Consider the following 25,575-nt stretch of genomic DNA (forward strand, 5'->3'; position numbering starts at 1 on the left):
TGTATTGTCAGGTGACATCAAGGCTTAGTAACGGAGAGGTGTCTATAAGAGAACAGGAAAATGATGAGGAATCCAGCTCAACGAGGTAGTGAAAAAACTTTTCTTTATTCACTTAAAAAATGTGTTTAGTGGAGGATAAAAACATCAGCAATTACAGGGAATAAATGCGATATCAACGCGTTTCTGGTGACCAAGCACCCTTAGTCATGACATCATTTCATTCTCTGTAATTGCTGATGTTTTTATCCTCCACTGAACACTTTTTAAGTAAATAAAGAAAAGTTTTCTCACTACCTCATTGAGCTGGATTCCTCATCATTTTTCTGATTCCTCCACGCCTTGACAGCGGTTCCGTGCTCCGAGTCTTCAAGGATGTCAACTATGTTGAGCTGGACTTTGTTCTATTTTGTCTATAAGAAAACACATGCAGATCCACCTGTGTTCAATAGATGGCAGCACTTTGGACACAGTGAATATGCTCTGCGTCTAAAGAGGTGCTAGTTCTGAATCATGGGCACCTGGCCCTAAAAGAAACCCGTCAAGCAATTAAAACTGCTTAAACCATGGGCTATATAAATCGCAGGCTGACTGCATAATTGCAGCATGGTATTTTATTTTCTAAAACATTCCAGCTTTTCAGAGAGATAAACTTTGAAGATCCAGCAGATGACAGTGACGACGCAGCATTTATTCTTAAATAGGCCAGATGTATTTCTGAGTAGGTCAGGAGTAGAGTTCAGCAAATTTGTTCGGATTCAGATCAGAATACGATTGGCATCGAATATTGTTTTTGCAATATTCGTCGAACACAGCTGAATGTCATTAGACTCAATGGGAGTAGAATTTTACAGAATATGTTCGGAACTGATCATCAAACATACATTCGGCACGAATCGGGTACCAACATAGCTCAAATATGGCAAATTCAGATTAGAAGTTAGCTAAAATGTTGATTACCTATGGTATCAGTCCATGCAGCTTGTTGAGCTGCAAACATTGTACGGATAAACTATGCAGACTGATTGAATACTCAAGCAATGAGAGGTGACCTCATCCCACATTCCCCCTGACCTGTCTATGATGGCTTGAAGGACAGATGTGAGTATAAAAAGGGATCTCTATCCTTCTGCAGAAAGACTCTACAGAACAGCAGCCAAGAAACCATGGCTCCAACTGTAGAACTACAGATTTGACACTCTACAGGACGCCAGTTTAAGGCACCACAGTCCCAGCTGGAGGAATAAAGATCTGATCCATTGACCATCACTGAACCCATGGAGACGTTGGGAGAAGTCAGGTTGGGACAATCAAGTCCCTTAGCCACATACCTCAATGGACAGTCAGCTTTTTAAGCTTGTTGTTACTTCCTCCCCGTTAGTGCCTGCCAAAAATGGTGTGCCACTTATGGGGTAGTCGGCCCTTGAAATTCCGAAGACATAGCTGCTCTAATCCTGGTGAGCCAGCGGAAAGTTGAGACTCTAATTTGGACCATCTTGTGTACTTGCTGGGACTGTACTCTAAGTTATTGTCTGTTGGTGGTTCAATAAAGTATTTACACTGTTTTACTCTCACACTGTGTTGCCCAAGTAGTAGTGTGCCCACTGTAAAGAAGTGCGGGCATTCAGTGGGATGAGCCCTGGTCCGTGCGGTCATTCTAAAGACAGCCAGGCCAGCGGAAGAAAGCACCCACTGACTCATTGACTTCACAATGACCATTGTCAGAGACCAAACTAGTCTGGCCCGGCTCTGCCACCGGCAGGGTCTATCTAGCACGGCTGTAGGAGACTGCCAGGTCTCTCCTTCACATGTACGTAGGGAAAGATCTGTCAATCACCTGCAGTAGTGCTGGGAAAAGCAGGCTAGGCTGGGGGAGGAGCTGTACTAGTCTAATCTCCAGTTATGGTCCCGTGCCGGATGTTCAAAGTTAGCAAACCTGGATGCAATCAGAAAAATCAAGTACACTAGGTAGTCAAAGAGGTACGCAAATCCAACATGGAAGCTGCCTCTCTAGTGTTTACAGTAGTAACCATTACCAACTCTATACTGAACACAAAAGGCCATTTTTTTTTTTACTATAAATTTATATTTTACTGTATATCTCTAATAAATAGAAGACATAAATGCCAAGAAACGAACATCTTCCATCAGTCCAATAATGTAAATTATAGCAGACTTCAGAAGGTGCTTAGGTTTATTATTTAACTGGAACAAATCTGTCCTGATGCCAGCAGTGGAACAATCTCAATAACAAATTGTAGACATTTAAATACTTGGAAATAACTGTACATACTAAGGCTAAAGAATATGCAACATTAAAAGTAAACCCTTTGTTAGATAAATTATGGGGTTAAAATATGAAAGCTAAAATAAAAAAAAATAATAAAAAAAAAATTGTAAATCCGCTTTGTACAATGAAAAGTTACCTGGCTTGAGATGCTGGCAATTGCTGGAACTCCAAGATTTGCAACCGGAGATGTGCTGGAAATAATATTTGCATTTGTAGTGATCGCTAAAAAAAAAAAAAAAAAAAAAAATTGTAAAAAATTAAGTCTATTTAAAACGCACACAATGCTTTTGCACATAGTAAAAGTATCTTTTCTGGTACACCAACAATCAGAGTAGATTGTAATACAACTACTGTACTAGCAATTTGCCTTGACGGTTTAACCCTTTACTGACATTGGGCGCACTATTATGCCGATGTCCGTATCCCCTGCTTTGATACAGGTACCTGCGGTGAGTCCACCTCAAAGCTGGGACATGTCAGCTGTTTTTTTAACAGCTGACATGTGTCTGCAATAGGCACGGGTGGAATCACGATCCACCCCGCCTATTAACTAGTTAAATGCCCCTGTCGAACTTTGTCAGCGACATTTAACAAGCGCTTCCAGACGGAAATGCGCGAACCGGTCACCCCGTCACATGATCGGGGGTCATCGGTGTGTCGGCATGACACCCAGAGGTCTCCTTGATTAGCATTTAGTGAACCGAGGAAAAAGGCCAAATCAAAAAACAAGTGTGGGATTGCACTTTTTTTTTTTGCAATTTCACGGCACTTGGAATTTACTTCCCGTTTTCTGTTACACGACATGGTAAACCAATGGTGTCATTCAAAAGTACAACTGGTCCCGCAAAATCTAAGCCCTCACATAGCCATATTGACGGAAAAATAAAGAAGTTATGGCTCTGGAAAAAAGGGGAGCGAATAACGAAAACGCAAAACTGATAAAAAGCTCCAGGGGTGAAGGGGTTAATAAAAAATTTTATATAGTGGTAACATATTCCGCAGCGCTTTACAGTTTGCACACATTATCATCACTGTCCCCGATGGGGCTCATAATCTAGAATCCCTATCAGTATGTTTTTGGAGTGTGGGAGGAAACCAGAGGACCCATAGGAAACCCACGCAAACACGGAGAGAACATACAAACTCCTTGCAGATGTTGTCCTTGGAGGGATTTGAACCCAGGATGCCATTGCTATCCACTGAGCTACCGTGCTGCCCCACAATTATTATATATTTTGCCATCAGTATTTTGTGCTTTACATGTTTGTTTGTTTTTTTAGAGTATGTCACTTCCTTCAGAGTTTTTCACCCATTGAAAAAGACGCTGAAAATCCACACCAAACAATGAAGGGATCAGATTTTTTGGCAGTGTTTTTGTGCCAAAACCTGATTAAATGGAACGAGATTTTTTTTTTGCACTAAACTTTACCAGCATACACAAGAGATAAATATAGCATGACAAAAACGCAGCAAAAAAAAAAACAGGAAAAACTTGTTTTTCTGCAGCATCTTTCCTGCCAAAATAGCAGGTTTTGATGGGGAAAAAAATTTGCTGAAAAAAAACGCTAGTGTGGACATACTGTAAGAGCCATAACTTTTTCCATTGGCAAATTCCAACAAAAACATGCAATTTCAACATTTTGAAGTTTTGGGTTCAATGTGTTCATTGTGCTTTAACCCTTTCACCCCAAAGCTTGATTTTACCTTTAACCAGGCCATTTTTTTTTTTTTCAATTTTGACCAGTGTCACATTATGAGGTCATAACGCTGAACTCTTCAATGGATCCCACTGATTCTTAATGTTTTCGAGTGACATATGGTACTTTATAATTAGTGGTAATTTACTTGATAAGACTTACTGTACGTTTATTACTGGGGAAAAAAATCTAAACTTAGGAGAAAATATTGCAATTTTCAAACTTGTAATTTTTATGCGCTTAAATTAGTTATGTCACACAAAATTTAGTCAAACAACATTTCTCACGTCTACTTCACATTAGCCCAAACTTTTAACCACTTGACGACGGAACCTTTTTTGTTTTTGCTCCCCTTCTTTCCAGAGCTATAACTTATTTTTCGGCCAACAAATGCCATGTGAGCGCTTGTTTTTTTGTACAACTCGTACTTTTGAGCTACACCATTGAATTTACCATGTCGTGTACTCAAAAACAGGGGGGGAAAATTCAAGTGCGGTGAAATTGCAAAAAAGTGCAATTTCAAAACTGTTTTTTGGATTTTTCTTTACTATGTCCACCAATTGCTACAACTGATCTGCCATAATGATTTTACGGGTCATTATGAGTTCATAGACAACAAACATGGCTAGGCTCTTTTTTTTAAGTGGTGAAAAAACAAATCCAAAGTTTGTTAAAAGAAAAAAAAAAAAGTCATTTTCCGAGACGTGTAGCGTCTCCATTTTTCAGGATCTGGGCCCGGGTGAGGGCTTATTTTTTGCTTGCTGAGCTGACGTTTTTAATGATACCATTTTGTAGCGGAGACCAAAACCACGTAATTCTGTGGTTTTGACTTTTTCCCTACGTCGTTTACTGACCAGATTATTTTATAGCTTGATAGATCGGGCGATTCTGAACGCGTTGATACCAAATATATGTATGTTTGATTTTTTTTATTTTAAATGGGGAAAGGGGTGATCTGAACTTTTATATTTTTTTAATCTTTCATTTTTTTTTTTACTTTTTGCATGCTTCAATAGTCTCCAAGGGAGACTATACGGTGTTCCAAATTATCATGCAAATGATATTTTTCTCGGATTTTCCTAAATGGTCGGTGCAAATGACATTCAGTCTAATAAAAGTCATCACCCGTTAGATTATACATCGAATTTTATTGAGGAAACCTCCCAATGATAACCGTATAATCTCCAAAATAAATAAAAACTCAAAATGCACTGTTCCAAATTATTAGGCACAGTAGAATTTCTATACATTTGATATGTTTTAAATAACTGAAAATGCTCATTTGTGGAATTTGCAGCATTAGAAGGTCACATTCACTGAACAAAACAGCTATTTAACTCCAAAACCTCCGAACAGGCCAAGTTACATGTTAACATAGGACCCCTTCTTTGATATCACCTTCACAATTCTTGCATCCATTGAACTTGTGAGTTTTTGGAGAGTTTCTGCTTGTATTTCTTTGCATGAAGTCAGAATAGCCTCCCAGAGCCGCTGTTTTGATGTGAACTGCCTCCCACCCTCATAGATCTTTTGCTTGATGATACTCCAAAGGTTCTCTGTACGGTTGAGGTCAGGTGAAGATGGTGGCCACACCATGAGTTTATCTCCTTTTATGCCCATAGCAGCCAATGTCTCAGAGGTATTCTTTGCAGCATGAGATGGTGCATTGTCATGCATGAAGATGATTTTGCTCCTGAATGCACGTTTCTGCTTTTTAGACCATGGAAGAAAGTTGTCAGTAAGAAACTCGAAATACTTTGCAGAGGTGATTTTCACACCTTCAGGAACCTTAAAGCATCCCACCAGCTGTTTCCCCGTGATTCTGGCCCAAAATGTGACTCCTCCACCTCCTTGCTGATGTCGCAGCCTTGTTGGGACATGGTGGCAATCCACCAACCATCCACTACTCCATCCATCTGGACCATCCAGGGTTGCTTGACACTCATCAGTAAACAAGACTATTTGGAAATTAGTGTTCATCTATGTCTGGGCCCACTTTAACCATTTCTGCTTGTGAACACTGTTTAGGGGTGGCTGAATATTAGGTTTATGCACCACAGCAAGCCTTTGAAGGATCCTACACCTTGAGCTTCGAGGGACTCCAGAGGCACCAGCAGCTTCAAATAACTGTTTGCTGCTTTGTAATGGTATTTTGTCAGCTGGTCTCTTAATCCCATGAATTTGTCTGGCAGAAACCTTCCTCATTATGCCTTTATCTGCATGAACTCTGTGCTCTGTTTCAGTCACAAATCTCTTCACAGTATGATGACCACTTAAGTTTTCGTGGGCACCGGACCAGTGACCACCATAGAGGTCTGCTGTAGACGTCTGGATGTCATGCCAAACCATTGGTGACCCAGGGTCACCGATGGGTGGAATTTCTGGCGCGCTTCCCGGAAGCGCGAGTTAGACGGACAGCGCATTTAACAGGTTAACAGCCATGGGTGGATTGAGAATTCCACCCACGGATGTTGGAGGCACATGTCAGCTGTTCAAAATGCCCCAAAGTGACAGCATCAAAATGACAGAAAATGCCCAAAAGTGACACCATTCTAAAAACTGCACCCTTCAAAAGGTACTCAAAACCACATTCAAAAAGTTTAACAACCTTTCAGGTGCTTCACAGAATTAATGGAATAAGGTCCCTCCCCCCTCATTTCTGCTGATGACTTCGCCTCTTTCTTTAAACAGAAGATCGATACGATCAGAGAAAGCTTTGGCCACAGCGCCCACTGCCCCTCTTAGCTGCTCAACCCTGCTCCTCCAAAACCAGCTTCTCCACCATGACAGAAGATCAGCTCTCCACCCTCCTGTCAAGATCACACCTCACCACCTGCACGCTTGACCCACTCCCATCCCACCTCATCCCTAACCTTTCCACGGTCTTCATCCCAACCCTAACACACCTCTTCAACCTCTCACTCACAACAGGTGTCTTTCCCTCATCCTTCAAGCATGCCAAGATCACACCCATCCTCAAAAAGCCCTCCCTCGACCCATCCTCTGTGTCTAGCTATCGCCCAATATCTCTTCTCCCTTATGCCTCCAAATTGCTGGAGCAACACGTCCATCTTGAACTGTCCTCCCACTTCTCCTCCTGCTCCCTCTTTGATCGGTTACAATCAGGCTTCCGTTCCCATCACTCAACTGAAACTGCCCTAACTAAAGTCACCAATGACCTACTAACTGCCAGGAGCAAGCGACACTACTCTGTCCTCCTTCTCCTGGACTTGTCTTCTGCCTTTGACACTGTAGACCACTCCCTTTTGCTACAAATCCTCTCATCCCTTGGCATCACAGACTTGGCCCTTTCCTGGATCTCGTCATATCTGACAGACCGAACATTCAGTGTCTCCCTCCCCCACACCACCTCCTCACTTCGCCCCTTGTCAGTCGGTGTTCCTCAAGGCTCTGTTCTAGGACCCCTACTCTTCTCCATCTACACTTTCGGCCTGGGACAGCTCATAGAATCCCACGGTATGCAGTACCATCTCTACGCTGACGACACGCAGATCTACCTCTCCGGACCTGACCTCTCCTCCTTGCTTACCAAAATCCCGCACTGTCTGTCTGCCATTTCAGCCTTCTTTTCTGCTCGCTTTCTACAACTGAACATGGACAAAACAGAATTCATCATCTTTCCCCCATCTCACTCTACCCCTCCACCAGACCTATCTATCAATGTCAATGGCTGCTCACTATCCCCAGTCCCACACGCCCGGTGCCTCGGGGTGATCCTCGACTCTGCCCTCTCTTTCAAGCCACATATCCAAGCCCTTGCCTCCTCCTGTCGTCTCAAACTCAAAAATATTTCCCGGATCCGTGCTTTCCTTGACCGCAACACTGCAAAAACGCTAGTGCATGCCCTTATCATCTCCCGCCTCGACTACTGCAACCTCCTACTCTCTGGACTCCCCTCTAGCACTCTGGCACCACTCCAATCCATCCTACACTCTGCTGCCCGACTAATCCACCTGTCCCCCCACTATTCCCCAGCCTCTCCCCTGTGTCAAGCCCTTCACTGGCTTCCTATCGCCCAGAGACTCCAGTTCAAAACCCTCACACTGACATACAAAGCCATCCACAACCTGTCTCCTCCATACATCTGTGACATGGTCTCCCGGTACCTACCTACACGCGACCTCCGATCCTCCCAAGACCTCCTTCTCTACTCCCCTCTCATCTCTTCTTCCCATAACCGCATCCAAGACTTCTCCCGTGCTTCCCCCATACTCTGGAACTCTCTACCCCAACACATCAGACTTGCGCCTACCATAGAAACCTTCAAAAAGAACCTGAAGACTCATCTCTTCCGACAAGCCTACAGCCTGCAGTGATCCTCAACCTACTGAACAGCCGCACAGCCAGCTCTTCCCTCTCCTAGTGTATCCTCACCCATCCCCTGCAGACTGTGAGCCCTCGCGGGCAGGGTCCTCCCTCCTTACGTACTCGTGTGCCTTGTTATCTGCTCATGTTTAATGTATTTGTCTATATTTGCCCCGTATTCACATGTAAAGCGCCATGGAATAAATGGCGCTATAAAAATGTATAATAATAATAAAGTAAAAAAAAATTCAACTTTTTTTTTTCACAAATTTTACTTTAATTTTTTTTCTTACTTTCACAAGGGTAACAGGAGTTGTCGTGTTTGGAGGGACCCTAATGTGTCTAAACAGTGAAAAAGCCCCACAAGCGACACCATTTTTGAAACTACACCCCTCACGGAACTTATCTTGGTGTGTGGTGAGCACCTTGAACCCCCAGCTGCTTCATAGAAGTTTATAACGTTGAGCTGTGGAAATAAAAAAATCAAAAAAAAAAAATCAAATTTTTCCCACAAAATTGTTTTTTAGCTTTAAATTTTGCATTTTCATAAGGGTAACAGAAAATGCACCATAAAATGTGTTATGCAATTTCTCCTGAGTACGCTGATATGGAGTATGTGGAGGAAACCAACTGTTTGGCCGCACAGCAGGGCTTGGAAGGGAAGGAGCGCCATATGACTTTCAAAGCAAAACTTGCTGCAATAAATAGTTGATACCATGTCGCATTTGGAGAGCCACTGATGTACCTAAACAGTAGAAACCCCCCACAAGTGAAATCATTTTGGAAACTAGACCCCTTAGGGAACTTATCTAGAGGTGTATTGAGCACCTTGAAACCCCAGGCACTTCACAGAAGTTTATAACGATGAGCCGTGAAAATAAAAAAATAAAAAAACGTAACATTTTCATACAAAAAGTTTTGGTTTTTTCTTTTTAACCCCAAATTTTGAATTTTTACAAGGGTAACAGGAGAAAATGGTCCCCAAAATTTATTGTGCAATTTCTCCTGAATTCACATATACCCCATATGACATCCCGAATGGAAGAGCTCTGTATTGGTGATGTTTGAACTGTTCCTGGACATACAGAGCTACCCTCAAATACTTTTGATGGTCCGGATGGATGTGGTAATACGCATTCTTCAAAATCGATGACTGCTATGACAGTTGTGATATAACAGCTTTATAGCGGTGTTCACCTGTTTCATGTTGAAGGAGCAATTTATAATCCACTGGTTGAGTTTCCTCAGATTGATAATAGTTATCTTTATCAAAAAGAGGGTGGAATAAAATCCCTTTCCCTCTTCCTGACACCAAACTTGTTTTTCCCAAGAGTCCTATGATCTTTACTTCCAGGGCAAGTTGTTCTATTGGTGACCTCCTGAGGGGGTCACTATGAAGGTCTGACGTGGCAGAAGGACAAAGTCTATCTTCATACCCTCCTTCACAATATTCAAGACCCAGCGACTAGGGGAGATGTTCACCCAGGCAGGGAGAAAGAGGGAGAGCTTTCCCCATACCACTTTCTTGGCATCATTGGGAGGGCTTTTTGGAAGATGTAGAAGGTCCGCCGAACATAAAACTAACTCCTTTCTGCCTTCTGCCCTTGAATACACACTTCCTTCTCTCTCCCGGAGAACATTCCTCATTAAAATTTTCTACTCTGAAAGGAAGGCTTCCTAGCATCCTAGCAGTAGGGAATCCAGGAAAGCCCTTTTTTGTCACAGTCTTTTTCCAAGATGTCCTCTAATTTCTTCCCAAAAAGAAATTGTCCGTCACATGGAATGGAGCATCGTCTATTTTTTAACTGCAAGTACCCAGGACAGCCCTGTAACCATAAGGCCTGTCAGGCCACATTTGATAGGCCTGCTGACCTAGCCGCTAGCCTCGTCGAGTCTGCAGAAGCGTCCGCAAGAAAAGCTGCTGCTCCGTGTAACAGGGGCATATTGGCTAGGATTTAATCCCTTGGGGGATCAATCATATAAGGGAGCAGGCGGTACAGGTTCCAGTTATTGTCGGCTTCAGACCCCCTGCAGCTGCACCCAGTTGTGCTTAAGAAACTAATCCGCTTTTTCTTCCAACGGATCCCTAAGAACTCCGGAATCCTCAAACGGCAGAGCCGGCCTCTGAAGATTTAGCCACTGTTTTGTCAATTTCAGGGCTTTATCCAAGATCCCAGGGTCCTTTCCCTCAAAGAAGTGTCTCCTCTGAGGATGAGAGCAAGGCACCAGAACTTTCCGTTTTTTTTCTACTTTTTGTTTATGAGCGCCTGTATCTTGCTATTAACCGGAATGGGGCACTGATTTTCTCTCCTCCAACATTGAGCATTACATCCTTCAAGGAGCTAGATGTTCTTTTCTCCTTCAGGACCATTGTCGACCTAATAGCTCTGACTAGCCTATACACATCTTCAGCTAGAAAGCATGGTCTGACCCCTATATCACTATCCGAGGAGGAGGAGGATGTGCACTCACTGGAACCATTCTCCCTCCGACAGTGGAGAATCATATGACCCCGTAGAGACATCTTTAGCTCTTTTCTTCCTCTTCTTTAACAGTCTTTAGGGAACCTTCAACCTCAGCCTTGATCATGGACCTAAGGCATGCGGCAAAGTCTGGGGTCTCATCCATGATAGTTTTCTGGATGCAGTCTGAGCAGACTCTTCTGCCAGTGCACAGCTAGCGGGGTATTACGTAGGGCACACTTGCTATTCTTCTTTGTGCTAGTTTTCCTAGGCTTCAAGTGATTTAAGCAACAAAATGACTATTAAAAAAGGTGACATTCATGTAGATCACTCACCACCCGCGGCACATTAAGGGTACTGGTTTCGGAGTCTGATCAGGGGTACATACTACATCCCTCCTGGACACCGAGGGCCCTGCGACCTTCCACTCCTTTGGTTGGGATGGCTGCCAGTCCTGCCACTTGAGTGGCTGCTCCGTTTTCTATGACAATGCTGGTGAGCAGGTAATGGTAGTGGTGGATACTGCTGCTGCGGTGGCTGCTGTTGTCTTCTCAAATCCTCCATGGTGACGTGAGCTTGACATAATCACTATCACATGGTTATGCCCCATTTTAAGGGGTATCCACAGCGCTCTCCACGGATCCACCTCTGAAAATAATTTTTTTTAAACCCCGACCCCCCCAACCCCCCTCAACACACCCAAGCCAGGACGCGTGGAATCCCCATGCATCCCGACCAGAATTTTCGCCCAGGGTGCTGCTATCTTGCTTCCGTCGTGCTCCCTCTGACGTCAATCGGGCACACCCATTCCCAGCGTGCCTTGCACTTGACGTCAACTGAGCGCACCCCCGGAAGCGCAACTCACCACAGGGTCAGCGAGCAAGAAGATGGAGGAGGGAGAGAGGAGCAGCAGATCCTGACTTGCACAGCATAATAGTCTGTGCCACCCGCACCCACCCGAGCTAAAGCCCTATCTGGACCCGTGGACGTTTCAATCTCCTGAAGGCCGCCCCACAGGCATACCGCCTGCTCTTCCATGGCTAAGCCATAAAAAAAACCTCTTCACCAGAGTTCCAGCATGAGGGTTCCCATCAAAGGCAGGAAAGCAACTGAATTAGTGGAGAGGTACCACCCTTTTATTTCAGTAGGTTTACTATACTTGCAGGGCAGATCCCTCTCTTAAGTGTGCTATCATGCGTGAAGGGAAAATTTTGCTTTTTCTTAAGGGTAACAGTAGAAATTGCACAACAAATTGTATGATGCAATTTCTTCTGAGTACGTCGATAACCATTATGTGTAGGAAAAGCACTGTTTGGTTGCTTGCCAGGGCTTGAAAGGGAAAAGCTCCATTTGACTTTTTGAATGCAAAATTGGCTGGAATAAGTAGCAGATGCCATGTCGCATTTGAAGAGCCATCGATGTGCCTAAACAGTAGACCACCCCCACAAGTGAAACCATTTTGGAAACTAGATCCCTTAGGAAACTTGTGTATTGAGCACCTTGAACCCCCCAGGTGCGTCACAGAAGTTTACAACGTTGAGCCGTAAAAAAAAAAAAAAAAAAAAAAATTTCTCCACAAAAATGTTTTTCTTTTAGCCCCAAGTTTTGTATTTTCACAAGGGTAACAGGAGAAAATGGACCCCAAAATTTGTTGTGCAATTTCTACTGAGTTCACCGATACCCCATATGTGGTCAAAAACTTGAGGCATAGTGCAAAGATCAGGAAGGAGCGCCACATTATAATGCACATTTTCCCACACTGGTTTGAGGGTGCCATGTCACATTGGCAGAGACCCTGAGGTGCCAGAACAGCAGAACTCCCCATAAGTGACCCTATTTTACAAACACAAAATTTGCCAAAGGCAACTAGAGATCCCTATTAAAGATCCTGAGGTAAAACATAACATTTATTTTTCAAAGGGAACACACATTTAAAAATACAGGACTTGTGTGTGAGTATCAGTTATGCCACTCGGATTAACTTGGTGACAAAAAAAAGTGCTAGTGCATATACAGCATATTAGTTATTTCTCTACCCTTATTTTCTTTAGCTTTAGTGCATAGGGATGTATTCACAACTAGTAACATAGGCTGCGCTGTAAGTATTTTTTCCGGGCATGCGCAGTTGCGCTGCCCTTCGAACTTACAGCGCAGGCGCCAGGGACGCTAATGAAGCAAGAGGAGGCGGCGCCAGGCGTGCACAGGCCCGGAGTGACGGCTGTGCTGCGTCTGGATTAGGGGGGAAAGACCCCGGATGATTTCACGGTATGAGGGGGCACATTTTATAAACGTTTATTTCAGCATGTGCAGGGAGCATAACTAAAAGAGCCATCTTGTCAGAATAGTGCTGCACAAGGTGGCTCTTTTAGTTACAAACACCTGAGGGGGAGGTGACAGGTTCCCTTTAATGTCCCCAGACAATACAAAGGTGACATCAACCCCACAAATACGAACCCCACTTGCTATCAGTACAAGGCAAGTGGAAAGAGGCGGGCAAAGCTCTAGAATTGGTGTATCTAATACATGTGCCTTCCCTGGGTGGCTGCGGGCTGCTATATTTAGGCTGGAGGGAGGGGCAATAGCCCTAATATCAGCCTCCAGCTGTCTGCTTTAGAAAGGCTGGTTGTCAAAAATAAGGGGGACCCGACACAGTTTTTATTAATCATTTAAATAATAAAAAAAAGCATGGGGACCCCTTCATTCTTGATTGCTAGCTTTGCTATCGCTGACAGCTAAGGGATGCAGCCGCCAGGTGTCAGTTTTGCCTGGTTTTATAAAAAATGCAGGGGAACCCACGCTTTTTTTTATTATTATTATAATTTATTTAGAGCGCTGGCACCAGCTGATGAATACTTTCATCAGCTGCCGCCTGTTCTCACTGTTAGAAGAGGCAGCAGGCGCAAGCTGATGGGAGAAGTAGACCCATCAGTAGACGCCAGTGACCGGAGGTAAACTTTTTACCTCTAATCACAGCTGCGGGCTCACGCTGTCATTAGACAACATGGGAACCGTGGCTGTCTGACAGGTGGTAATGATTATATAATCGATCAGAAGCAGTGTTTGCCACGAGCAGCAACACTGACTTCCTGGTGAAGTCAGTGTTCGGTGTCCATGCCCAAATAGTAGATGTTCGGTATTGACACCTAACTTTATTGTTTGGGTTCTCCCATCTTTAGTTATCACACAAGAAACTTCATAAAGCGCAATGCACATAAACAATATTGATAAGAGTGGGATCAATTATGAGCTTAAAAATTATTCCCACTATTTCAGATATCTTGAAATATAATGACTAACCAGGTCCAGGAAAATACTAATATGCTACCTGAATCTTATATTAGCTGAATTCTAATTATGTCTAGTTTAATTTACAGTGTTCACTGAAGAAAATTTTGTAGAGCTCCTTGTACTCACAGGCTTCAAATTTGTAGGCAAGTAAATAGTGTGTGCCCACAATTAAGAGGTTTAAAGAACGCCAATATTTTTTTATTCCCCAAACTTATGCAGAGGTTAGTGTAGTGTGTGTTAATTTACAGTACTCACAGATCGCCATCTACTTTAATGTCCAGCACCGCTCTGGTCTACTTCTGCGTCATGTGATGGCAATTTTGCCACTCAAATCCCACTGGAGCAGGTTTGAGCCGAAAGTCACTTAAGGTACATTCACACTGGCTTGTAGGCAGCATACAACTCGGATGAGTGCTAGCCGATGTTTCACTGGATAGCACTCAAGCCAACATTCTACTGTGGAGCCATGCTGACTAGGATTTATATTCTAAAGTAGTGTTGGCAGTGTATAGTAGACAGTGCGAACCTATACAAGTCCGTGGCTGCGTGCAAAACACAGGACTGCACTCTGATGTCTTACAAGTGCTGTCCGTTATACACAGAATCAGAATAGAGAAATTAGGTTCTCCATCTTCTCTGCACCTGTGATCAGATTCTCGCATGTGAGAGAATTGGATCACAGTAAAAAGGTCACTCGGCTCAAGCTTGCAGCAGGGTTTGAGTAGAGGGTGATTTGCATCTAGCATCAGATTCTCTCACATACAAGAATCACTGAATGCTACTCACCAGTGAGAGCGAGCCCTTGCAATGCAAGTTTTTGGAAACCCTGTTCTGAAGCTCCATAGGTTTAAATTGTAGTAACCTTTTCCAGCTCTCAAAGCCCAGTGTATGCTGATAAGGTGGAAGAGCTGTCATGTGACTCAGAAGAGAACTGGAAAGGTGCTTGGAAACCGGGGATGACAACGTTTGAATATATCAATACACTTACTATACTAACATTTGCATAAGGTTTAGGACATGGCAACAAGAGAAGCTTCATTAAGAATCGATTCCTCATTAGATCCTGCAGCCAAATACCATTTTCACTTGGTTTTTTCCTTCAATTCTTCCCAGAGCTAGAAAGCTTTTTTTAACCATCAATATGGCTATATGACAGCTTGTATTTTGCTGGACGAGTTGTACTTTTGAATATCACCATTCATTTTCCAGCATAATGTACTGGAAAACAGGGAAAAAATCCAAGTGCGGTGAAGTTGTGAAAAAAACAACAACAAAAAAAAACAATCTGACATTGTTTTTTGGGATTTGTTCTTACGTTGTACACTTTTTTTTTTTGTTGCAAAAACATCCGTGCAAGACAATTCTCCTCATCAATACAGTTTCAGCGATATCAAACATGTCCAGTTTTTTTTTTTCACCACCAAATCAAAAATGGTTTGGGTTGCATCGCCATTTTTTTTAAACCCATAACTTTTATTTTGGGGTCAATGGAGCTGTGTGATGGTTTATTTTCTTCAGGGGAGACTTATTTTTATTAGTACCATGTTGGTATAAATGTGACCAAAAAAAACAACAAATTTTTGGCGTTCTTGAATTTTTCCGTTTATGATGTTTCCTGATACGGTTAATTGTTTTTATACTTTGAAAGATATGTGCATTTTTTCAATATCTACGGTAAATTTAATGTGGAGAAAAATGGAGCTATTTAAACTTAGGTTTTTTTTTTTACTTTCATCTTTAAAACTTTTTACAGCTATTGTTAGTCCCCTAAGGGGAGTTGAAGATGTCTGATTGCTTGTGCTATACACAGAAATGTGATATCATCACTGCATATAGCAGAAATCAAGGTCTCCTTTAAAGCCTGGCAACAGGCAGGATTTCATAAGAGCTCCGTAATGACCGGCACAAAAGCCATCAACTGACCACTCCACCCCCCACCCGGCTATCATGACAACCAATAGGCGATCACCTCACGGGCGCCCGCCGATGGGCGGAGATAATGACGGAGATAACGTCTGAGCATGTTAAATGCCGCCGTCAAAGATTAACAGAGGCATTAAACAAGTTAACAATCATGGGCAGAGGACTGCGCAATCCACAATAGTTAGGGGAAGGTCCTGGCTGTAATACACAGCCATCACCTGCTGGGTAAGGGGTGGGCTTGCTGCAGGAGCTCGCTCCAAACACACACTTCCAACTTGCGCCGTCATGAAGGGGTTAAAGGTCCTTGTGTGGGCAGCAATGTTATTTATTTCAAAACCTCAGAAGTGATATATAAAACATAACATTTTATATACTTTTAAGTATAACAACACTATACTTTATATACACCATCCCCCTCCACGCACTCAAAATAAAATCACCACACGTGGTAGGGCTAAAAAATTTTACCTTGGGTAGGATAAGAATATAATACAGGGCTGGACTGGCTACTAGTGACTCCTGAAGAACAGGTCAACGTGGTAGTAGGATTTGGTGCTAAACCACTTTCAGACTTAATACCTGGCCATAAAGCACCTGAACATACAAAATAAGAAACATGGAAAATAGATCATTGTGATAAAATTGTACATACTAAAACATATACTCTAAATGCCTTTATTTTTAAATAAACAAGTTAATAAATATAAGAAATAAGCATGCACAGCTTTAGCTTAACACTATTCTCCAAAGGGGATTCCTCATCTGATGGTATCTACAGTTAAGTCCATATATATTTGGACAAAACATTTCTCTAATTTTGGTTATAGACATTACCACAATGAATTTTAAACAAAACAATTCAGATGCAGTTGAAGTTCAGACTTTCAGCTTTCATTTGAGGGTATTCACATTAAAATTGGATGAAGGGTTTAGGAGTTTTGGCTCCTTAACATGTGCCACCCTGGTTTTAAAGGGACCAAAAGTAATTGGACAATTGACTCCAAGGCTATTTCATGGACAGGTGTGGGCAATCTCTACGTTATGTCATTCTCAATTAAGCAGATACAAGGCCTGGAGTTGATTTGAGGTGTGGTGCTTGCATTTGGAAGGTTTTGCTATGAAGTAAACATGCGGTCACAGGGGCTCTCCATGCAGGTGAAACAAGCCATCCTTAACCCCTTCCCGACCTTTGACGCCACGTAGGCGTCATGAAAGTCGGTGCCATTCCGACCCATGACGCCTATGCGGCGTCATGGAAAGATCGCGTCCCTGCAGATCGGGTGAAAGGGTTAACTCCCATTTCACCCGATCTGCAGGGACAGGGGGAGTGGTAGTTTAGCCCAGGGGGGGTGGCTTCACCCCCTCGTGGCTACGATCGCTCTGATTGGCTGTTGAAAGTGAAACTGCCAATCAGAGCGATTTGTAATATTTCACCCATTATAACGGGTGAAATATTACAATCCAGCCATGGCCGATGCTGAAATATCATCGGCCATGGCTGGAAATACTAGTGTGCCCCCACCCCACCCCTCCGATCGCCCCCCCAGCCCTCCGATCTGGCCGGTACACTGCTCCGGCTCCCCTCCGTCCAGTGCTCCGCTCCCCCCCGTGCTCTTGTCCGCTCCCCCCGTGCTCCAATCACCCCCCCGTGCTCCAATCACCCCCCCTGCACTCCGATCCACCCCCCCCGATGCTCCGTTCCACCCCCCCCCCCCGTGCTCCGTTCCACGCCCCCCGTGCTCCGTTCCACCCCTCCCGCACTCCGATTCCCCCCCCCCCCCCCCGTGCTCCGATAACCCCCCCCTGGTTCCCCCCCACCCCATCATACTTACCGATCCAGCCGGGGTCCCGTCCGTCTTCTCCCTGGGCGCCGCCATCTTCCAAAATGGCGGGCGCATGCGCAGTGCGCCCGCCGAATCTGCCGGCCGGCAGATTCGTTCCAAAGTGCATTTTGATCACTGAGATATAATCTATCTCAGTGATCAAAATAAAAAAAATAATAAATGACCCCCCCCCCCCCCCTTTGTCACCCCCATAGGTAGGGACAATAAAAAAATAAAGAAATTTTTTTTTTTCCACTAATTTTAGAATAGGGTTAGGGGTAGGGTTAGGGGTAGGGTTAGGGGTAGGGTTAGGGGTAGGGTTAGGGTTAGGGTTAGGGATAGGGTTAGGGATAGGGGTAGGGGTAGGGGTAGGGTTAGGGTTTCGGTATGTGCACACGTATTCTGGTCCTCTGCGGATTTTTCCGCTGCGGATTTGATAAATCCGCAGTGCTAAACCGCTGCGGATTTATGGCGGATTTACCGCGGTTTTTCTGCGCATTTCACTGCGGTTTTACAACTGCGATTTTCTATTTGAGCAGTTGTAAAACCGCTGCGGAATCCGCACAAAGAAGTGACATGCTGCGGAATGTAAACCGCTGCGTTTCCGTGCAGTTTTTCCGCAGCATGGGCACAGCGATTTTTGTTTCCCGTAGGTTTACATTGAACTGTAAACTCATGGGAAACTGCTGCGGATCCGCAGCGTTTTCCGCAGCGTGTGCACATACCTTTAGAATTAGGCTATGTGCACACGGTGCGGATTTGGCTGCGGATTCGCAGCAGTGTTCCATCAGGTTTACAGTACCATGTAAACATATGGAAACCAAATCCGCTGTGCCCATGGTGCAGAAAATACCACGCGGAAACGCTGCGTTGTATTTTCCGCAGCATGTCAATTCTTTGTGCGGATTCCGCAGCGTTTTACACCTGTTCCTCAATAGGAATCCGCAGGTGAAATCCGCACAAAAAACACTGGAAATCCGCGGAAAATCCGCAGGTAAAACGCAGTGCCTTTTACCCGCGGATTTTTCAAAAATGGTGCGAAAATATCTCACACGAATCCGCAACGTGGGCACATAGCCTTAGGGTTAGGGTTGGAATTAGGGTTGTGGTTATGGTTAGGGGTGTGTTGGGGTTAGGGTTGTGTTTAGGGTTATGGCTACAGTTGGGATTAGGGTTAGGGGTGTGTTGGGGTTAGTGTTGGAGGTAGAATTGAGGGGTTACCACTGTTTAGGCACATCAGGGGTCTCCAAACGCAACATGGCGCCACCATTGATTCCAGCCAATCTCGTATTCAAAAAGTCAAATGGTGCTCCCTCACTTCCGAGCCCTGACGTGTGCCCAAACAGTGGTTTACCCCCACATATGGGGTACCAGCATACTCAGGACAAACTGCGCAACAATTACTGGGGTCCAATTTCTCCTGTTACCCTTGTGAATCAAAAAAAATGCTTGCTAAAACATCATTTTTGAGGAAAGAAAAATGATTTTTTATTTTCACGGCTCTGCGTTGTAAACGTCTGTGAAGCACTTGGGGGTTCAAAGTGCTCACCACATATCTAGATAAGTTCCTTGGGGGGTCTAATTTCTAAAATGGGGTCACTTGTGGGGGTTTCTACTGTTTAGGCACACCAGGGGCTCTGCAAACGCAACGTGACACCCGCAGACCATTCCATCAAAGTCTGCATTTCAAAAGTCACTACTTCCCTTCTGAGCCCCGACGTGTGCCCAAACAGTGGTTTACCCCCACTCATGGGGTATCAGCGTACTCAGGAAAAACTGGACAACAACTTTTGGGGTCCAATTTCTCCTGTAACCCTTGGGAAAATAAAAAATTCTGGGCTAAATTATTTTTGAGGAAAGAAAACGTATTTATTATTTTCACGGCTCTGCATTATAAACTTCTATGAAGCACTTGGGGGTTCAAAGTGCTCACCACACATCTAGATAAGTTCCTTTCGGGGTCTAGTTTCCAAAATGGGGTCACTTGTGGGGGGTTTCTACTGTTTAGGCACATCAGGGGCTCTGCAAACGCAACGTGACGCCCGCAGAGCATTCCATCAAAGTCTGCATTTCAAAACGTCACTACTTCACTTCCGAGCCCCGGCATGTGCCCAAACAGTGATTTACCCCCACTCATGGGGTATCAGCGTACTCAGGAGAAACTGGACAACAACTTTTGGGGTCAAATTTCTCCTGTTACCCTTGGGAAAATAAAAAATTGCAGGCTAAAAGATCATTTTTGAGAAAATAATTTTTTTTTTTTTTTCATGGCTCTGCGTTATAAACTTCTGTGAAGCACTTGGGGGTTCAAAGTCCTCACCACACATCTAGATTAGTTCCTTTGGGGGTCTAGTTTCCAAAATGGTGTCATTTCTGGGGGATCTCCAATGTTTAGGCACACAGGGGCTCTCCAAACGTGACATGGTGTCCGCTAATGATTGGAGCTAATTTTCCATTTAAAAAGCCAAATGGCGTGCCATCCCTTCCGAGCCCTGCCGTGCGCCCAAACAGTGGTTTACCCCCACATATTGGGTATCTGCGTACTCAGGACAAACAGGACAACAATATTTGGGGTCCAATTTCTCCTATTATCCTTGGCAAAATAGGAAATTCCAGGCTAAAAAATCATTTTTGAGGAAAGAAAAATTATTTTTTATTTTCATGGCTCTGCGTTATAAACTTCTGTGAAGCACCTGGGGGTTTAAAGTGCTCAATATGCATCTAGATAAGTTCCTTGGGGGGTCTAGTTTCCAAAATGGGGTCACTTGTGGGGGAGCTCCAATGTTTAGGCACACAGGGGCTCTCCAAACGCGACATGGTGTCCGCTAACAATTGGAGCTAATTTTCCATTCAAAAAGCCAAATGGCGCGCCTTCCCTTCCGAGCCCTGCCGAGTGCCCAAACAGTGGTTTACCCCCACATATTAGGCATCGACGTACTCGGGAGAAATTGATCAACAAATTTTATGATCCATTTTACCCTACTGCCCATGTGAAAATGAAAAAATTGAGGCGAAAAGAATTTTTTTGTGAAAAAAAAAGTACTTTTTCATTTTTACAGATCAATTTGTGAAGCACCTGAGGGTTTAAAGTGCTCACTAGTCATCTAAATAAGTTCCTTGGGGGGTCTAGTTTCCAAAATGGGGTCACTTGTGAGGGAGCTCCAATTTTTAGGCACACGGGGGCTCTCCAAACGTGACATGGTGTCCGCTAAAGAGTGGAGCCAATTTTTGATTCAAAAAGTCAAATGGCGCTCCTTCCCTTCCAAGCCCTGCCGTGCGCCCAAACAGTGGTTTACCCCCACATATGAGGTATCAGCGTACTCAGGACAAATTGGACAACAACTTTCGTGGTTCAGTTTCTCCTTTTACCATTGGGAAAATAAAAAAATTGTTGCTAAAAGATAATTTTTGTGACTAAAAAGTTAAATGTTCATTTTTTCCTTCCATGTTGCTTCTGCTGCTGTGAAGCACCTGAAGGGTTAATAAACTTCTTGAATGTGGTTTTGAGTACCTTGAGGGGTGCAGTTTTTAGAATGGTGTCACTTTTGGGTATTTTCAGCCATATAGACCCCTCAAACTGACTTCAAATGTGAGGTGGTCCCTAAAAAAAATGGTTTTGTAAATTTCGTTGTAAAAATGACAAATCGCTGGTCAAATTTTAACCCTTATAACTTCCTAACAAAAAAAAATTTTGTTTCCAAAATTGTGCTGATGTAAAGTAAACATGTGGGAAGTGTTATTTATTAACTATTTTGTGTCACATATCTCTCTGGTTTAACAGAATAAAAATTCAAAATGTGAAAATTGCGAAATTTTCAAAATTTTCGCCAAATTTCCGTTTTTATCACAAATAAACGCAGAATTTATTGACCTAAATTTACCACTAACATGAAGCCCAATATGTCACGAAAAAACAATCTCAGAACCGCTAGGATCCGTTGAAGCGTTCCTGAGTTATTACCTCATAAAGGGACACTGGTCAGAATTGCAAAAAAACGGCAAGGTCTTTAAGGTCAAAATAGGCTGGGTCATGAAGGGGTTAAACTGCGAAAACAGAAAAAACCCATCCGCGAAATTGCTACAATATTAGGAGAGGCAAAATCTACAGTTTGGTACATCCTGAGAAAGAAAGAAAGCACTGGTGAACTCATTAATGCAAAAAGACCTGGGCGCCCACGGAAGACAACAGTGGTGGATGATCGCAGAATAATCTCCATGGTGACTAGAAACCTCGTCACAACAGCCAACCAAGTGAACAACACTCTCCAGGAGGTCGGCGTATCAATATCCAAACCTACCATAAAGAGAAGACTGCATGAAAGTAAATACAGAGGGTTCACTGCACGGTGCAAGACACTCATAAGCATCAAGAATAAAAAGGCTAGACTGGACTTTGCTAAAAAGCATCTAAAAAAACCACCACAGTTCTGGAAGAACATTCTTTGGACAGATGAAACCAAGATCAACCGCTAACAAAATGATGGAAAGAGAAAAGTATGGCGAAGGCATGGTACAGCTCATGATCCAAAGCATACCGCATCATCTGTAAAACATGGCGGAGGCAGTGTGATGGCTTGGGCATGCATGGCTGCCAGTGGCACTGGGTCACTAGTGTTTATTGATGTGACACAGGACAGAAGCAGCTGAATTAATTCTGAGGTATTCAGAGCCATACTGTGTGCTCAGATCCAGCCAAATGCAGCCAAACTGATTGGTCGTCGTTTCATACTACAGATGGACAATGACCCAAAACAAAGCCAAGGCAACCGAGGAGTTTATTAAAGCAAAGAAGTGGAATATTCTTGAATGGCCAAGTCAGTCACCTGATCTCAACCCAATTGAGCATGCATTTCACTTGTTAAAGACTAAACTTCAGACAGAAAGGCCCACAAGCAAACAGCAACTGAAAACCACCGCAGTGAAGGCCTGGCAGAGCATCAAAAAGGAGGAAACACTGCGTCTGGTGATGCCCATGAGTTCAAGACTTCAGGCAGTCATTGCCAACAAAGGGTTTTCAACCAAGTACTAGAAATGAACATTTTATTTAAAGTTATTGAATCTGTCCAATTACTTTTGATCCATTTAAAACCAGGCTGGCACATGTTAAGGAGCTGAAACTCCTAAACCCGTCATCCAATTTTAATGTGGATACCCTCAAATGAAAGCTGAAAGTCTGAACTTCAACTGCATCTGAACTGTTTTGTTTAAAATTCAATGTGGTAACGTCTAGAACCAAAATTAGAAAAATGTTGTCTCTGTCCAAATATATATGGACTTAACTCTAGGATGTACTGTTACTGCTATTGGAGTAGGCCCTCATCCAAACAATCCAGACAATGTGAAAACAGTCATGGTGCAGCACTGCATCCCTTTCTCACTTTCCCCTGCATAGCAGAGCTGCACACTACAGCACATGTATGATGAAAACAATTTACTGCACAATATGATTAGCGAGCCTAAACAAAAGAAAAAATAAGCTTTTAATACAAACCTGTCAGCTGATACACAGTGCCTAAACTGTGGTCAGCATGCATCAGCCATTGGCAGTTGTATCCCTGTCATGTATATCTGTCTCTGTACTAGTTGTACAGGCAGGTCCCTGGCAGCTTCTCCTAGCCCACTGACAGTTACTGGCGAGTCCCCGGCAGCTATTAAAAGTGTGTTTTTCTCTGGAACTCCACAGCACTTCCAAGACAAACATACCGTATATACTCGAGTATAAGCCGAGATTTTCAGCCCAAAAGTGCCCCTCTCGGCTTATACGCGAGTCACGGTAGCGGTGGGGTCGGCAGGTGAGGGGGAGAGGGCGCTGAGGCATACTCACCTAGTCCCGGCGATCCTGGAGCTGTCCCTGCCGTCCCACGGTCTTCGGTGCTGCAGTTCTTCTCCTCTTCAGCGGTTACATGGGAGGTGGAGCCGCATATTCATTTCTCTAATCAGCGGTGCCGGTGACCGCTGATAGAGGAAGAGGCTGCGGCACCGAAGACCGTGTGACAGGCAGAGGGAGCGGGACGCCGGGAGCAGGTAAGTATGTCATATTCACCTGTCCCCGTTCCATCTTCCCGGCGCCGCTCCACTCTGACTGTGCAGGTAAGAGGGCGCGATGACGCATATAGTGTGCGCGCTGCCCTCTGCCTGATCAGTCAGTGCGGAGAGACACCGGGACGAGACACTGAGGAGCTGCAAGCAAGAGAGGTGAGTATGGCGTTTTATTTTTTTTTATTGCAGCAGCAGCAATGGCACAGCTTTCTATGGCACAGCTATGGGGCAATACTGAACGGCGCAGAGCACTATATGGCACAGCTATGGGGCAATAATGAATGGTGCAGAGCACTATATGGCACAGCTATGGGGCAATAATGAATGGTGCAGAGCACTATATGGCACAGCTATGGGGCAATAATGAACGGTGCAGAGCACTATATGGCTCAGCTATGGGGCAATAATGAACGGCGCAGAGCACTATATGGCACAGCTATGGGGCAATAATGAACGGCGCAGAGCACTATATGGCACAGCTATGGGGCAATAATGAATGGTGCAGAGCACTATATGGCACAGCTATGGGGCAATAATGAATGGTGCAGAGCACTATATGGCACAGCTATGGGGCAATAATGAACGGCGCAGAGCACTATATGGCACAGCTTTATATGGCACATCTATGGGGCAATAATGAAAAGTATGGAGCATTATATGTGGCACAGCTTTATATGGAGCATCTTATGGGGCAATAATGAACGGTATGGAGCATATATTTTTATTTTTGAAATTCACCGGTATCTGCTGCATTTCCACCCTAGGCTTATACTCGAGTCAATAAGTTTTCCCAGTTTTTTGTGGCAAAATTAGGGGGGGGTCGGCTTATATTCGGGTCGGCTTATACTCTAGTATATACAGTACATGACTGGGATAGGACAGCCAGTGGCTGATGCATGCAAACCATAGGCAACATATGCAACAGCTGATCGGATGCTTTTAAAGAGCAGCACAACATGGTGGTAGTTAGACTAAAAAGGAAGCTGACCTGATCATTTTAAACGGATACTATTTTGGGGGAGTCTGAACCAAAATAACTCCTCCCAAAAAAAATGCCATTGCCTTTTATTAAAACACTAGCTGAAGAGCCCGGCGTTGCCCGGGCATAGTAACTGTGCTTCGTTATAACAAATTATAATGATTATATTGCACATAAAAACATTTCACATCATATATTCAACACTACAGATTTGCAACACAAATTAACTAAACGATTACCTAAGTATTGAGTGAATTTCTTGGAATGAAAAGGTCCTCTCCTTTGGCACATCCTGTTGCTGAGCTATGTATCTAATCCTATCCTGTGTGATACCGTCTGCTGAGCTGTATATCTAATTCTGTCCTGTGCGATACTGTACTTGTAGATTGTGAGCCCTCGCGGGCAGGGTCCTCTCTCCTCCTGTACCAGTTGTGACTTGTATTGTTCAAGATTATTGTACTTGTTTTATTATGTATACCCCTCCTCACATGTAAAGCGCCATGGAATAAATGGCGCTATAATAATAAATAATAAAATAATAATAATAATAATACTGTCTGCTGAGCTGTGTACCTAATCCTATCCTGTGTGATACTGTCTGCTAACCTGTATCTAATCCTCTCCTGCCGTGTATCTAATCCTCTGCTGTGTGTTATTGTCTGCTGAGCCGTGTATCTAATCCTATCCTGTGTGATACTGTCTGCTGAGCTGTATATCTAATTCTGTCCTGTGTGATACTCTTTGCTGAGCT

The 25,575-nt window shown here is 43.8% G+C and overlaps 1 protein-coding gene across 3 annotated transcripts in view; it reads right to left on the bottom strand.

Moving 5' to 3' along the window:
• The window catches only part of EYA3 (EYA transcriptional coactivator and phosphatase 3), a 317,510-nt gene that overhangs the window by 194,180 nt on the left and 97,755 nt on the right, over positions 1-25,575 (bottom strand). For all 3 annotated transcript variants that reach the window (XM_069756641.1, XM_069756639.1, XM_069756640.1), the window contains exons 7-8: positions 16,452-16,577; positions 2,424-2,509 (exon numbers count right to left, since the gene is read on the bottom strand). In XM_069756641.1, the coding sequence (XP_069612742.1) occupies positions 2,424-2,509; positions 16,452-16,577 (212 nt within the window). The remainder of the gene's footprint in view (positions 1-2,423; positions 2,510-16,451; positions 16,578-25,575) is intronic.

Source organism: Ranitomeya imitator, chromosome 3 (assembly GCF_032444005.1).
Source record: "Ranitomeya imitator isolate aRanImi1 chromosome 3, aRanImi1.pri, whole genome shotgun sequence".
Classification (NCBI taxonomy): Eukaryota; Metazoa; Chordata; class Amphibia; order Anura; family Dendrobatidae; genus Ranitomeya; species Ranitomeya imitator.